Source organism: Oncorhynchus mykiss, chromosome 3 (assembly GCF_057628025.1).
Source record: "Oncorhynchus mykiss isolate SJ-2025 chromosome 3, ASM5762802v1, whole genome shotgun sequence".
Taxonomy (NCBI): domain Eukaryota; kingdom Metazoa; phylum Chordata; class Actinopteri; order Salmoniformes; family Salmonidae; genus Oncorhynchus; species Oncorhynchus mykiss.
In genome coordinates, this window is record NC_143024.1 from 60,296,446 (window position 1) to 60,312,272 (window position 15,827).

The 15,827-nt window shown below is 43.1% G+C and overlaps 1 protein-coding gene across 1 annotated transcript; it reads left to right on the forward strand.

Annotated features, from left to right (window-relative positions):
* Window positions 1-414: 414 nt before the first annotated feature.
* LOC110520076 (UDP-N-acetyl-alpha-D-galactosamine:polypeptide N-acetylgalactosaminyltransferase 3 (GalNAc-T3)) lies at window positions 415-15,826 on the forward strand. The gene is made up of 11 exons (XM_036974360.2): window positions 415-1,633; window positions 1,980-2,555; window positions 3,279-3,451; window positions 5,506-5,655; window positions 6,054-6,288; window positions 6,443-6,560; window positions 6,757-6,957; window positions 12,915-13,046; window positions 13,261-13,362; window positions 13,475-13,627; window positions 13,839-15,826. Exons 2-11 carry the CDS (start codon window positions 2,056-2,058, stop codon window positions 13,950-13,952), a joined length of 1,878 nt encoding a protein of 625 aa, XP_036830255.1. The 5' UTR covers window positions 415-1,633; window positions 1,980-2,055; the 3' UTR covers window positions 13,953-15,826.
* Window position 15,827: the final 1 nt, after the last annotated feature.

Sequence of the window (15,827 nt, forward strand, 5' to 3'; positions counted from 1 at the left end):
ACATTTGATCATTTTTCATTAAGTAGTTTGGATGGAGTGAACTACTTTTTCAAAGTAACTTTAGTTCAGTAAACTATATATTTCTTAAGGGTAGCTTTAGTGTAGATTAGCTTCTTCCAGAGTGAAGTAATTGGTAGCTTGGTAAACTATGTCTTCAGGGCAGCTTCCCCAACACTGCATGCACACACACTAATGGAAATTGTATGCAGTAACTTCATGTTTTGTAAAGAGTTGATATTAAGAATATAGAATGAATATTCCAACAGTAACTGTTTAGTTATTACTTTTTCAGTTATGGACATATAAGAGAATGGCTGTTCTACTATTCATATTTCAACTAGAAGATGTACTATAGACCATTCCTGTATTAATGCAAAAGGTCACTTCCACAACTCTGAGCTTGTGCTGTAGGCTAAGTACCAAGAAGGAGAGGAGAACAGACATGGTGAATTGTGTCACTTGTTGATCCTACTTGACAAGACTCCTAACTGGGCACCGGAGTATTCCTCCCCCGAATGGCTACCGCGTCCACGTATTTTCTTTACCCCCTCAAGCATCGGACACTTTATGAATACCATCTGCCAGGGTGACTTGGCAAACAGGAATATGTTGGGATATGTCGCAGAGGGTCCAAAATGTTCGGCGAGTGGCACATTTTCAGTCATTCCTTTTCTTCAGGCTAAAAACTTAAGCTTGGGACTTTGATTCTAGTGTAAACCGCAACGTTAAACGTACGAGCCTGTCGTGTAATGCTCTTTACTGAGCCATCTGATAAGTTATTCTGTAGCTACCGGTTTTGCTTGAATATTTGACCATTCAATATTTGACCGACAGTTCGCTCTCTTATTGTATGACTATACATAACATTATCTAGCATAGCTCAAATTAATATACAGCTATGCTCATTTATTTCTGAAGGGTAGACCTATACCGCGTCTTATGTAGGCGACATTCTGTTATTCTTCTAAGTAGCCTGATTGGATGCGGTGCTTATGAGAGAGGTATAGGATACGTTCCTCCGCTATTTGTAACCCAGCAACCGTCTCAATGAATGGCTGGCTGAACAAATCCTATTATTTTAAGAATTGACACCATTATTAGATCAGACCTATCCCGCAGAGTCGACTATTTCCAATGTTGCCTGAGACAAAGTGACTGCAAGATAATACTTTTTTTATTTTTTTTATTTGGGGCACACGGAGAGGTCTAGCTTTGTAGCTGGAGTAAGTCAAAGTGAGTTTTGCAACTGACACAAATAGACGCATACTTTATGTGCCAAATGACAAATTCATAATTTGTTCTCAGAATGCCTGCTGCTTTGCAATGTTTCACTCGTAATAATTGCATGGCTTTGGGGTTTGACAGAAAGATCTGTTCTACGTACACGTGCCAACTAAAAAGGGTTCCACCCTCTACCTGAAAGGAGCGCACCTGGATCCAACGAGACGGAAGTAGTTTGTAGAGATTGAGAAACGCTCCACAACTGACTCTATTCTTTTGGGGCAACAATTTATCTGGAAATCCGCATATTTTGAAGAGGATTTTCTTTTAGCGATATTCTTGACATAACTTAATTGACTTTTTTCATCAAGGGTTTGGATTGCAGTTCCCATCCTTATTATGTAATGTCCAGGTAAGTCACATTATTTTTCCGAAAAGAATGTTAAACTGCAGTGCTATGACGAGTACATTGTATAGTAAGTAGCCTGATCTATCCTGTCGTTTAGGAGACAGTAAAACGTTTCTCCAACTCTTTTAATGGACAAAGTACTAGAGCCAAACAATCACATATCTTGTTACTTTCCTGCTTTCACGTGTGGAAGTTCATAATTCAAATAGCATGTAACAAGTTCATTCTGTTCACAGCTTTGAAGAAAAACTTTTTTTTCCCCATGCATGTGAGACTGAGTTATGATCTTGCTTATTGCCTCAGTTTATTTGGCACATTTGTCACATTTCTTTCTAATTTACTTTTTAAGGTTACCTCCTTGCAACTGACTGTGTGTTTGGTGAAGTGCTGTGTCAAATAAATCTACCCCACCCATCTCCAGAAGAATGAGTGGTCTCCGCAGAGTTTTCCGAAGGCGATTACACCCCTTGAAACTGGTGATAGTGGCCCTTATCTTTGTCACATTTTTGTTCCTTATACAACGTGAGGTAGTAAGCCAAAGTCCCACACAAGAAGAGCCCTGGCTGAAGGAGATAGCTGTCAAGCGGGATGCCGTGCTGGGCATGGTGATGGGGGCAGTTAATAACTTCAGGGACGCAATGCCAAAAATGCAGATCAGAGCCCCAGTGCGCCAGCAGGAGACTGCAGGGGACTTTTCCTGTTTGTCAGGGACGTACACGGCTGCTGAGCTGAGGCCAGTCCTAGAGCGTCCACCTCAGGACCCCAACGACCCCGGAGCCTCTGGGAAGCCCTTTCACACAGACAAACTGAGCCCTGCTGAACAGAAGGAGAAGGATCGGGGAGAGGAGAAACACTGCTTTAACCTCTACGCCAGCGACCACATCTCTCTCAGCCGTGACCTGGGCCCTGACACCAGACCACCGGAGTATGTTATTTCTCAATAATTAACTAGCCATTTTTGTACTGTTATTGTAGCTTTCACAGTTGTTTCCATATACATGCTCTAAAATGTATTGCCGCAGTGGCATATGCTTCAGTTCAAACCAACATGGCCATGTAAAAATGTCTAGTAAATCTTGGGGTCAGTGGCCCTGTTTATTATGAAAATTCTATCATTATAGGTTCTGTTGTAAAACAATCTAATGTGAAGCGAACATCTCGAAGGAGGTTTCTCCTCATCACATAGCAGCTCCACCGTGTGGTGTTCAATAGAACCATTCCTCTGTAGAGGGATTCAGTTTCCATATATTTATATGTCTTGTCTCAGTGGCTCAGTATGAAACCAAAGTCACATACTGAATGACCACAGGAAGGAAGGAGAAAACAACATTATATAATGTGTCTCCAACGGACAGGATGGTTTTAACCCAGACAAGTCTTTGATATTTTCTTTTAGTTATTGAGGAAAATTTCACTCCAGAGTTTTTCTGTCTGAAACATTGTTTCAGCATGTGTGCCCAGTAACTGTGACTGGGGGACTGTGTCTGATTTTGTTGGCATTTTCAAGGGAGTCCCATATCCCAATGACACAACTGAAACATGCATCCCTTTTAAGGGAGGACTTCAATGTTTCAGCCACAGTCCTGCACTGAAAGCCCTCTCAGGGACCATAAAAGACACCACCTAATTTTGTTATTTTCTTTTGCAGATGTATCGAGCAAACATTCAAGCGTTGTCCACCCTTGCTGACCACCAGCGTGATCATTGTGTTTCACAACGAAGGTTGGAGCACTCTGCTGAGGACGGTGTACAGCGTCCTCCACACCTCCCCTGCCATCTTCCTCAAGGAGATCATCCTGGTGGACGATGCCAGTGTGGACGGTAAGGAACTAACCAGCCGGCCAGGCAGATGGCAAGACCACCGCGTTCTCACTTTTAATTTTAGTCAGGCAGCCTGCTTGGCGGCCCGCTGGTGTGCCATGAAATGTGCAGGCTGGCGCCCTGGCTTCTTGTGAAGGGGGTTATAGCAGGAAGCAGCACTGCTAGTGAATGCCTTCCTAAGAGGGGCTAGCTAGTCTGTGGAGAATTGAGTCAGAGTTTGCTCTTGTAAACAGGCGTCAGGCTGAGGGAAACAAGGCCGAGGGAAAATAGGATGGTCATTCCACCTCGAAAAAGCATAAGAAAGATGATTTTTAACACCACCATCTTAGATTGTTCTGAAATCGTTTCTGTAATTAGAAACCGATAGGATTAGCATTTATGCAACATAATTTTGTTTAAATATAATTTTATCTCTGAGAAATTAAGCTAATTGATAACACCCAAATTTGCCATTTTAATTTATAGGATCCATATATAGTACCTAACATCCGATTTGGACCAACTTTTTTCTAAAAATGAGTTAGAAATTAAGCGGGCCTCCCGAATGAAGGCACCGCCTTGTGGCGGACCTGGCGCCTGCAAGCTGACTTCGGTTGCCAGCTGGACGGTGTTTCCTCCTACACATTGGTGCAGCTGGCTTCTGGGTTAAGCGAGCAGTGTGTCAAGAAGCAGTGCAGTTTGGCAGGGTTGTGTTTCGGAGGACACGTGGCTCTTGACCTTCGCCTCTACCGAGTCCGTAGGGGAGTTGCAGCGATGGGACAAAACTGTAACTACGAGTTGGATACCATGAAATTGGGGAGAAAAGGGGGTGAAAGTATACTTTACTACAATTTTTATGAAGAATCTAAAGACATTTTCAAAAGCCCCCCCCCCCACACACACACACATACACACACACCCCATGCCAATCCCATCCCGACAACAAGTATATAGTATCACTTCTCTGTGTCTGACAAGTACTAGCTGAGCTGCAGCTCAGAGCATTGATTTTTCATCCTATGTAATGTATTCTCAGTGAATTTGGTGACAGTTTCTTTCCCCTGTTTAGTGAAATTAGTCATTGAAGTTGTTTGGTTTATGTCCCATCCTACATCCTGATTTTGCCAGGTTCTGACCACTAGATGGTGCTGTTCCTGCTATTAGGTGATTATTTTCTAAATAATTTTTGTACCTAACATCCAATTTGGACCAAAACATTTTGTAAAAACGAGAAAGACATGAAATGACGAATCCAAAGAAATGATCTATAATTATTGAACATTATGTGAATCCTGTACATTTAAAATGGCAAATTTGTGTGCAATCAATAAACTAGAATTTAGCTATCTTGTCTGTTTCTAACTACAGAAATGTTTTCAGGACAATCTGAGATGGTGGGTCTCATGGCTTGCTGATATGACATGGAACGTCCCAGGATGTTTTGCTAAAGGAAATAGTCAAATGTTAGTGAACCGGGAGAGATGGGTTAGTATGGGGACAGCTGAGGGTTGTAAGTAAGATTAGAGAGTACTGTATATGTGAGTGACGATAGCTGTGAATAGCAGTAGAAGGTGTATTGTTGGCAGTTAAGGGTGGTAGGTTTGAAATAAAATAAAAATGGAGGGATTAGAAATTCTGCAAACCATTATTTTGATATAACCCCAAAACTATCTGCAATATTATACCTGTGATTCCCCGCAGGCAATGCAACCCCACTGAGTGACACTCAAAACTCTGTCATTTGTTGGGAATAGCCTGCTATTAGATGAAAGCCAGGCATCTCACTCACTCTTTCATTCACTCCGTTGAAGTGTAAGCTTCCACACTGGGGGGCCAAGTTGAGGTAGAGGCCTACTCCCCCGGAAACAGTCACTGCACTGAGGTAGGAATTTTAGCAGAAGATGAAATGACCTGATCATTTCATTGTATTTTGCTTATTGGTTTATTTTTACATTTTAAAGCTTTTTTTCTGTAGGTCGCTCTAGTAAGTCCTCTCGTATTCAACCTGATTGGCACTGTCCATTTATAGATCGGCAGTTCCACAGCTAATGCAGTTGGCTAATTTCCTTTCACAGATGCATTGAAGGAGGAGCTGGATGAGTATTTGAAGCGGCTGCACATTGTGCGCGTGGTACGTCAGCGCGAGAGAAAGGGCCTGATCACTGCTCGGCTGCTGGGAGCCTCTGTGGCCACTGGAGACATCCTCACCTTCCTCGATGCTCACTGTTAGTCCACACACACACACGCACACACACCATAGCAGTGACGTCAAAACAGCTGAGTCATCAGACTGGAACAACCAGAACAGCTCAGCCTTTTAGACGTTTGTTAATCCACCTACACACTAATACTCAGAATGCTAGCTATCTTCTTCTTCTATCTTCATATCTTCTGTTTTTGCGGTGGCTGCTTCCAGGTGGCCTGGTAAAATATCAAATGAGTGTTACATTTATTTGTTCAGCTCACAGGTGATTTAACTTGTGGTATTTTAGGTATATTCTCAAAGTGATTGCTTTTGTACCACAGGCTTCCATGTTCCTTGTCGATAAAGTGTTTCACATTTAAAATGCAATGCTATTTAGTGGTTGTATTGTTCGGCTGATGGTGAATGCGTATCCAATAGGTGAATGCTTCAATGGCTGGCTGGAGCCTCTACTGGCCAGGATAGCAGAGAACTACACTGCGGTAGTGAGTCCTGACATCACAACCATTGACCTCAACACCTTTGAGTTTATGAAGCCCTCGCCATACGGACAGAACCACAACCGTGGTAACTTTGACTGGGGCCTGTCCTTTGGCTGGGAGAGTCTACCGGACCATGAGAAACAACGGAGAAAGGATGAGACTTATCCTATCAAGTGAGAAGAACTATGTGAATGCCTACTTTCAGGCATGTCAAACACCTCTGTGTATTCCTTGATAGGTGGTTGTGAATGGTCTATTCCTCAGCTGAGTGTAAAAAAATAAAAAAGATCTGGACCCTCTATTCAGTAGATTTATTTTTCTTCACAGGACACCAACTTTCGCTGGGGGACTCTTCTCTATCTCCAAGGACTACTTCTATCTTATCGGAAGCTATGATGAGCAAATGGAAATCTGGGGAGGCGAGAATATCGAAATGTCTTTCAGAGTAAGAGAGGGATCACTTGCCTTTCTACATAGATAGATGGACAACAGCATGTGTTAGGGTGTCTTCAGTGCTATTGTAAGTGATTCATCCTGTTTTCATATTATGCAGCAATACCGGTTACAGTATAGTCATCATGCCAAGTATTTCTAACAGTGCTGGGTGTGTTACCTACGTCTGTCTGCCTGCCTGTCTGTAGGTGTGGCAGTGTGGGGGTCAGCTAGAAATAATCCCTTGCTCCATCGTGGGTCATGTGTTCCGCACCAAGAGTCCGCACACCTTCCCCAAGGGCACCCAGGTGATCGCACGCAACCAGGTGCGGCTGGCCGAGGTCTGGATGGATGACTACAAGGAAATCTTCTACCGACGCAACCAACAAGCTGCACAGCTGGCCAAAGACGTATGTGGTATTTTTGAGTGACATTGTTATATTTTTGTACATTTAAACTCAGATAGGCAGGCTGATAACCCCAGAAATAGGACAGGCGTTCTAAAACCATTAATTCATCCCCTACAGCAGGGATAGGTAACTCGCGTCTGGTCCCCCTTTTGAAGGCCCTCGTGTGTGTATTTTATTTATTTACAGTATACCAAATATTAAGAATGAATATTGATTTGCACCACCCCTGCTGTAGGAGTTGAGGTCAGGGCTCTGTGCAGTCCAGTCAACTTCTTCCACACTGATCTCGACAAACCATTTCTGTATGGACCTCGCTTGGTGCACAGGGGCATTGTCATGCTGAGACAGGAAAGGGCCTTCTCCAAACTGTTGCCACAAAGTTGAAAGCACAGAATTGTCTAGAATGTCATTGTAGGCTGTACTGTTAAGGGGCCTAGCCCGAACCATGAAAAACAGGCAGTTTGGAACTTGGTAGTGAGTGTTGCAACTGAGGACAAAAATGTATATGCACTTCTGCACTTGGCGGTCCCATTCTGTGAACTTGTGTGGCTTACCACTTCGCCGCTGAGCCGTTGTTGCTCTTAGACGTTTCCACTTCACAATAACAGCACTTAAAGTTGAACGGGGCAACTCTAGCAGAACAGAATTTGACATGCTGATATTTTGGAAAGGTGGCATCCTATGATTGTGCCACGTTGAAAATCACTGAGCTCTTAAGTAAGACTATTCTACTGCCAGTGTTTGTCTATGGAGATTGCATGTCTTTGTGCTTGATTTTATACACCTGTCAGCAACAGGTGTGGCTGAAATAGTCAAATCCACTCATTTGAAGGGGTGTCCACATACTTTTGTACATATAGTGTGTGTGTGTGTGTGTGTGTGTGTGTGTGTGTGTATGTATAAATGACTGAACAACTTACTGTTACGATTTAGAATAGTAGAACACACAAGATGCAATTTCGAAATTTGGTTGAGCATCAGCAGTTTTCATCTTGTGATATCAGTCTCTGATAGTCTGTCAATTAGTCCATGTCAACAAACATTTTGCAGATTGGAAGGTTAGTTTAGCGGACAGCTATCTAAACTTGTTTTCATGGTCGAATTACCGGCCAGGTGGCCCCCATTGATTTTGTTAGTCAGTCTCACTCAGATATCATATTATACACGGCTAACCTTTCTCTCCACCCCATGGGAGAATGTATAGAATTGCAGCAAACTTGCTTTAAAACTGCAACAGTTTCTCTACACCATGGCAAAATATGTAGAACTGCACGAAATCATTGACATTTTTATCCCGGTTTATATGTTTGTCGTGGGCCCCACCGCCATCAAAGTTGCCCACCCCTGCCCAACAGTAATGTTTTAACAGTAGCAGTTTGCTCTGGACACACTGATGTTCTCATTCTGACTGCAGATTAGTTATTATCCCACTTGTAAGGGAACATTATTATAAGCCTTCCTCCCCTCGGCAGCCTTCCTCCCCTCGGCAGCCTCCTGTGCCACACTCTGGGCCTAGGCTGCCTGTTGGTTACGTATAGTCTGGACAAAGTCTGAACAAGGTCACATATGCAAACACATTCTCCAGAAGGGAACATCAATTTTGATGTCCATTGTACAGTAAGTGCAATGGACATTGTATGAGATGTGAAATAAGAAGAATTGACTAATATCCTTTGTGACTGAGAGAAATCCATTTGAGGAAAACCTTCTGTGCTCAAGGCTATTAGTAGTTTATATTTGTTAACAGGCAGGATGTCTCTAATAGCTTCATGGAGCTGTTTACATCATCTGCGTCACTGTCTCTCTCAAATGCTCTCATTACTGAAAGCCTGTCTGGAGAAGATTTCTCAGTTCCTTGAAATACTCTGCGTTTGTGCTGTGTGTGAATCAATAACTGAGTAATGTTCTGTTCTGCACTCTTTTGAAACGTTGAACGGTGGGTTGATTCCATGAATGAATTTAAATGAAGCAAAGAGAGGGAAAAGGCAGACATTTCTGGACTAGAGGGTTCATCATTTGCAATGGTATTTCAGCTGAGTTGTCTTATGTACAGATTTAGGATCTTAATTTGAGACAGTTTGCTACAGCAGGGAAATAACGAAATTCAGAAGCCTTTTTAATACTCAAATACACTATAAGCATTGCAGGAAAGTTCTCCTGCAACGGGAGGATCAAATTAAGATTCTACATCTGTATGTGTACCAAATATTTTTGGTGCGTGCAAATGACTTGAAACGGGATTGGGTAGACTGAAACTCTGCCATACATGGTGCTGTCTTTCGAGCCGTCACCCATCAAGTCAATCAATCAATCAAACTTTATTTTTCACATGTGCCGAGTACAACAAGTGTAGACCTTAACGTGAAATGCTTACATACAAGCCCTTAACCAACGGTGCAGTTCAAGAAATTCAAGATAATATTTACCAAATAAACTAAAGTAAATATTTTTTAAAATAACAAATAAATGCATAAAAATTAAATATATAAAAAATACATAGTAACACAATTACATAACAATAACGATGATATTTGCAGGGGTACAGGTTATTTGAGGTAATTTTTACATGTACAGTTGAAGTCGGAAGGTTACATACACTTAGGTTGGAGTCATTAAAACTAGTTTTTCAACCACTCCACCATTTTTTTTGTTAACAAACTATAGTTTTGGCAAGTCAGTTAGGACGTCTACTGCGTGCATGACACAAGTAATTTTTCAAGCAATTGTTTACAGACAGATTATTTCACTTCTAATTAACTGTATCACAATCCCAGTGGGTCAGAAGTTTACATACACTAAGTTAACTGTGCCTTTAAACAGCTTGGAAAATGTCAGAACATGATGTCATGGCTTCTGATAGGCTAAATGGTTCATCCTTGGAAGCAATTTCCAAATGCCTGAAGGTACCACGTTCATCTGTGCAAGCAATAGCACGCAAGTATTAACACCATGGGACCAAATTTGATAAGCGGTCTTATGGCTTGGAGGTAGAAGCTGTTAAGGAGCTTTTGGTCCTAGACTTATCGCTCCGGTACCACTTGCCATGCGGTAGCAGAAAGGACAGTCTATGACGTGGGTGACTGGAGTCTATGACAATTTTATGGCTTTCCTCTGACGCCGCCTATTATATAGGTCATGGATGGCAGGAAGCTTGGCCCGGTGATGTACTGGGCCGTACGCACTACCCTCTGTAGTGCCTTGCGCTCTGATGCCGAGCAGTTGCCAAACCAGGCGGTGATGCAACCGGTCAGGATGCTCTTGATGGCACAGCTGTAGAACGTTTTGAGGATCTGGGGACCCATGCCACATATTTTCAGTCTCCTGATGGGGAAAGGTTTTGTCATGCCTTCTTCACGACTGTTTTGGTGTGTTTGGACCATGATAGTTCTTTGGTGATGTGGACACTAAGGAACTTAACCCTTGACCCGCTCCCCTACAGCCCCGTTGATGTTAATGGGGGCCTGTTTGGCCTACCTTTTCCTGTAGTCCACGATCAGCTCTTTTGTCTTGCTCACATTGAGGAAGAGGTTGTTGTCCTGGCACCAATCTGCCAGGTCTCTGACCTCCTCCCTGTAGGCTGTCTCATCGTTGTCGGTGATCAGGCCTACCACTGTTGTGTCGTCAGCAAACTTCATGATGGTGTTGGAGTCATGTTTGGCCATGCAGTTGTAGGTGAACAGGGAGTACAGGAGGGGACTAAGTACACACCCCTGAGGGGCCCCAGTGTTGAGGATCAGTGTGGCAGACGTGTTGTTATCTACCCTTACCACCTTTGGGTCGCCCGTCAGGAAGTCCAGGAGCCAGTGGCAGAGGGAGATGTTTATTCCCAGGGTCCTTAGCTTAGTGAAGACCTTTGTGTGCACTATGGTGTTGAAAGCTGAGCTGTAGGCAATGAACAGCATTCTCACATGGGTGTTCCTTTTGTCTAGGTGGGAAAGGGCAGTGTGGAGTGCGATTGAGATTGTGTTATCTGTGGATCTGTTGGGGTGGTATGCTAATTGGAGTGAGTCTAGGGTGCCTGGGAGGATGCTGTTATGAGCCATGACCAGCCTTTAAAAGCACTTCATGGCTACCAACGTGAGTTCTACGGGGAGGTAATCATTTAGGCAGGTTACCTTTCCTACCTTGGGCACAGGGACTATGGTGGCCTGCTTGAAACATGTTGCTATTACAGACTCAGTCAGGGAGAGGTTGAAAATGTCAGTGAAGACACTTGCCAGTTGGTCCATGCATGCCCTGAGTACACGACCTGGTAATCCATCTGGCCCTGCAGCTTTGTGAATATTCACCTGTTTAAAGGTTATCACACAGTCATCCAGAACAGCTGGTGCTTTCGGGCTTCAGTGTTGCTTGCCTCAAAGCGAGCATAAAAGGCATTTAGCTCATCTGGTAGGCTCGCTTCGCTGGGGAGCTCGTTGCTGGGTTTCCCTCTATAGTCCGTAATAATAGTTTTCAAGCCCTGCCACACCCGATGAGCGTCAGATCCGGTGTAGTAGGATTCAATCTTAATCCTGTATTGACACTTTGCTTGTTTGATTGTTCATCTGAGGGCATAGCGGGACTTCTTATAAGCGTCCGGATTAGTGTCCCGCTCCTTGAAAGCGGCAGCTCTAGCCTTTAGCTCGATGCGGATGTTGCCTGTATTCCATGGCTTCTGGTTGGTATATGTACGTACGGTCACTGGGGGATCGACGTCATCGACGCACCCGATGACTGCGGTGGTATACTCCTCAATGCCATTGGATGAATCCCGGAACATATTCCAGTCTGTGCTACTAAAACGGTCCTGTAGCATCCGCGTCATCTGACCACTTCCGTAATTGGCGAGTCACTGGTACTTCCTGTTTTAGCTTGTAAGCAGGAATCAGGAGGATAGAATTATGGTCAGGTTTTCCAAATGTAGGGCGGGGGAGAGCTTTGTATGCATCTCTTTGTGTGGAGTAAAGGTGGTATAGAGTTTTTTTTTTTTTTTTTTTTTTTTTTTTTTCTCCTCTGGTGGCACTTGACAATTTTGTAAAACTGATTTAAGTTTGCATGCATTACAGTCCCCGGCCACTAGGAGCGCCACTTCTGGATGAGCATTTTCTTGTTTGCTTATGACCTTACAGAGTTGGTTGAGTGCGGCCTTAGTGCCAGCATCGGTCTGGTGGTAAGTAGACGGCTACAAATAATATAGATGAGAACTCTCTTGGTAGATAGTGTGGTCTACAGCTTATCATAAGGTACTCTACTTCATGCGAGCAATACCTCGATACTTCTTTAATATTAGACATTGCGCACCAACTATTATTGGCAAAAAGACCCTCCCCTAGCTTCTCTGTTCTGCCGGTGCATTGAAAATCCTGCCAGCTCTATATTATCCGTGTCATCATTATTACAGTTCCTAATGTCCTGTTGGTAGGATAATCGTAATCATAGGTCATCAATTTTATTTTCCAATGATTGCATGTTAGCGAAGTAGGATGGATGGCAGTGGGAGTTTACTCTCTCGCCTACGGATTCTCAGAAGGCAGCCCGATCTGCGTCCTTTTTTCCTCCGTCTTTTCTTCACGCAAATGATGGGGATCTGGGCCTGTTCCCTGGAGAGCAGTATATCCTTCTCGTCAGACTGGTTAAAGGAAAAAGTTTCTTCCAGTTTGTGGTGAGTAGCAATTCTGATGTCCAGAAATTATTTTCGGTCATAAGAGACGGTAGCAGCAACATTTGTATACAGAATAAGTTTTAGAAAGAAGTTACAAACAACGCAAATCAAACTAAATAGCACAATTGGTTAGGAGCATGTAAGACCTCAGCCATCCTCTTCGGCGCCATCTTCAACCACGGAGCTCCAGCGTTAGACGGGCTGTGGGGAAGTGGTAATGAAGGCTTCCCTCCGAGTTCAAAGCCTGGACAGTGTGAGTAATTAAGAAAGTTCCCCCCCCCCCTTTAATGGCTGCTGCCTGGAATTGTTTCCACAGAGGGCCTTCGGAGACGTCGCGCAGCGTGTGGACCTCCGGGAGCGGCTGCAGTGCAAGAGCTTCTCCTGGTATTTGAAGAACGTGTATCCAGAGGTCTTCATGCCCGATCTCAACCCACTCCACTTTGGCTCGGTAAGCCCCCACGTCATTATCCCCTCTCCTAGGCTCTTTCCTGACCACAGAGAGATACAGTATGTCTGGCCACAGTGGGTTTCCATTTAGCAGCTCCAGAGGGCTCTGAGGAGGGCTCCAGGCCAGGGGAATGAGCATCTTCGCACCACTTAAGGTAGACGCATGTTTGAACCGCTTGTGTGGCTCACTGAAATCCCTTTCCTTGTGCCTCCAGGTGAAGAATGTAGGTAAAGACTCGTGTCTGGATGCAGGGGAGAACAACGAGGGAGGGAAGCGGCTGATCTTGTATCCATGCCACGGACTCGGAGGAAACCAGGTCAGAGGGAAGGGAATACAGTGACTGGGTTCAGTCATGAAGGAATTAAGAACTTTGTCTGTCACTTTCAAAATCAAGAGGATGACTCATCGTGCTCTTTGTGATCCCTCAGTATTTTGAGTACTCGACCCATCACGAGATCCGGCACAATATTCAGAAGGAGCTGTGTTTGCATGGGACAGAGGCAGACGTGAAGCTGGAAGACTGCCAGTATAAAGGCCGCATCACATTTGTAGGAGCAGAACAGAAGTGGGAGTTAAGGGAGGTGAGACCAAAGACCCACATCTCTACTCTAATGGGCTCAGTCAAGATTTCTACTTGAAGTCCTGAGGTTCATCCTTTTGACTGTGAAGTAATACCAAATTGTTGGGGATGTTGATGCCTGCTTCTCTTTCATTGTCTTCACCATAGACGTGGATGTTAGTTATTTCCTACTGAGGATGTTGGTGACTAATCTGTTTCTTCTCTCTGCGTAGAACCAGTTATTCTTCATCCCGGGATGGAATCTGTGTCTGAGTGCCCGTCATGAGCACCCCTCCTTGGTTGCCTGTAACCCCTCAGACAGATACCAACTGTGGCTCTTTGTCTGAGGACATGACACATGGACCTCGGCACTAGTGATGACGTGTGCCTGGGCATTCTAGGACCTTTTAGAACAAGTAGCAATTGGCGTGCATTTTTAAACATATTATCAAATTGAATGTGTATTTATTTTTAAATGTAGAAGAACTGCTGCTGGAAAGTTGGGGATTTTGAGGAGAATATGCAACCTCGGGAAGGAAGCGTTCAAACTGATACTGAAGACTTAAAAAGGAATACACTTTTTTATTTTTATCACAGTTCGGGTTAAGGGATTATTTTTCTTCTGCCATTCAAGACAACCGCTGCTTGTGGATTGACGGCACTACCTGGGACTGAAATTAGTGACTTTGGATGGGTACTTAATGAAGAGATTTCCACTTGTCTTTGTCTCTTCTGTTTCTGTCTTACTCCAGAGGGAAATCGACGTTCCATTTGATTGTATTTAATTACAAAGGCTTGTTCTTTATTGCCTACACTGAATAATTTATTAATGCAGTAGATATGTGAAAACCAACAACAAAATGGAGTCTCAAACAATGCAATAGTGAACGTGCCTTTTGCATGAACAGAATAACTAAGATTGTATGCACCAAAGACTCGTCAAGGGTTACTTTTGTATTAAAAGAAATGTTTGTATTATAGGTTATTCAATATCTACCACTACTGCCTCTTTTTGTTATGCAAAGTCATTATATCAGGAAGGTACTAGACATGCATTCTCCCTTACCACCGCTATAGGGTCTGATTCCCCTCTCACCCAGCTGGTTTTCCTCACAAGACGATTGAGGATCAGAGGCACTGTCCATACAGTGCCTCTGGTTATCTTATGTATATACTGTACTTTATGAACAGCTAATTATGATTTAAATGTAAATTCTCCAAAGTTGCATTTTAACCAATGGGCTTGAGTTGTGTGCTACTGTTATATTTGGCATCCCAAATTCATAATGATCTGGTATTTGCAAGATGAGTCATCTTTTCTTTTGCTTTTCCGTATTGCTTTGACGGGGCGTTCAGAGGTGTTTTTAATCATAAGTATGTTTACCTTTCTGGGACAGGCTTTAGTAACGTAACATTTTCAAACACAATTCCAGTCACAGAGGTGGTATTTGAAACAATCTGTTGTGTACAGTTTGACTGCACCCCCCCCAAAAAATGTAACTTTATATCTCTACAAGAATAGCTGGATTTTTCTTGGGGCCCCAGCCCCCAGGTACTTTAAGCAAAACATTGAATAAAGTAAACTGTTTTAGATGTCAGGGAATAATGTAAGGTTGACACATCTTAACAAGAGGTACTTTTGGATAGTTTAGTTCTTTGTAATGTCTTTTTCTATGCTTGACAACGCATTTAGAAAAATATTTTTCTTTAGAATAAAATGCATTTACATGTTTTTGTATAATGTTCATGGGGATTGCAAATGTTTTTTAATATGTAGGCTAAAATGGGATCTGAAGAAAGGGAAACATTTTAAGCTTTGTTTACAACATGGAACTATGATTGTAGTTTTGATTCAAGTCTGAGTTCCCAGTATCCCACAAACATCAGTGTTTTGATCCAAGGATGTGGGATAGATTTGTATAAACTGTTTGTGTCAGTGTTAACTGACAATGGAATGTTAGAATTTTGTTGAATTTAGGGATATGCCTGGTCCTAGAACCGAATGCCCTCGTGACTGACTCTTCTATTTGGATACTTGAGGTTTTTCATTTCTTATGTTCAACAGGAGAGGGCGCTGTGCACAAAATAATTCATCCTTGACGCATCCCTGTCCATAATTTTTACTGGGCCTTCAGTTATTGCAGGTGCACTCTTTCTCTAAACACACATATTTTTTTTACAGAAAGAGTTCAAGCTAAAATCATTAAACATATGAAGAAAAG

What these genes read in the sequence shown, in the direction of transcription:
- LOC110520076 (XM_036974360.2), top strand. Translation starts at nt 2,056, where the DNA reads ATGAGTGGTCTCCGCAGAGTTTTCCGAAGGCGATTACACCCCTTGAAA. An exon ending in ACGGACTCGGAGGAAACCAG is followed by an intron (nt 13,363 to 13,474) that starts GTCAGAGGGAAG and finishes GTGATCCCTCAG; the next exon opens with TATTTTGAGTACTCGACCCA. An exon ending in AGAAGTGGGAGTTAAGGGAG is followed by an intron (nt 13,628 to 13,838) that starts GTGAGACCAAAG and finishes CTCTCTGCGTAG; the next exon opens with AACCAGTTATTCTTCATCCC.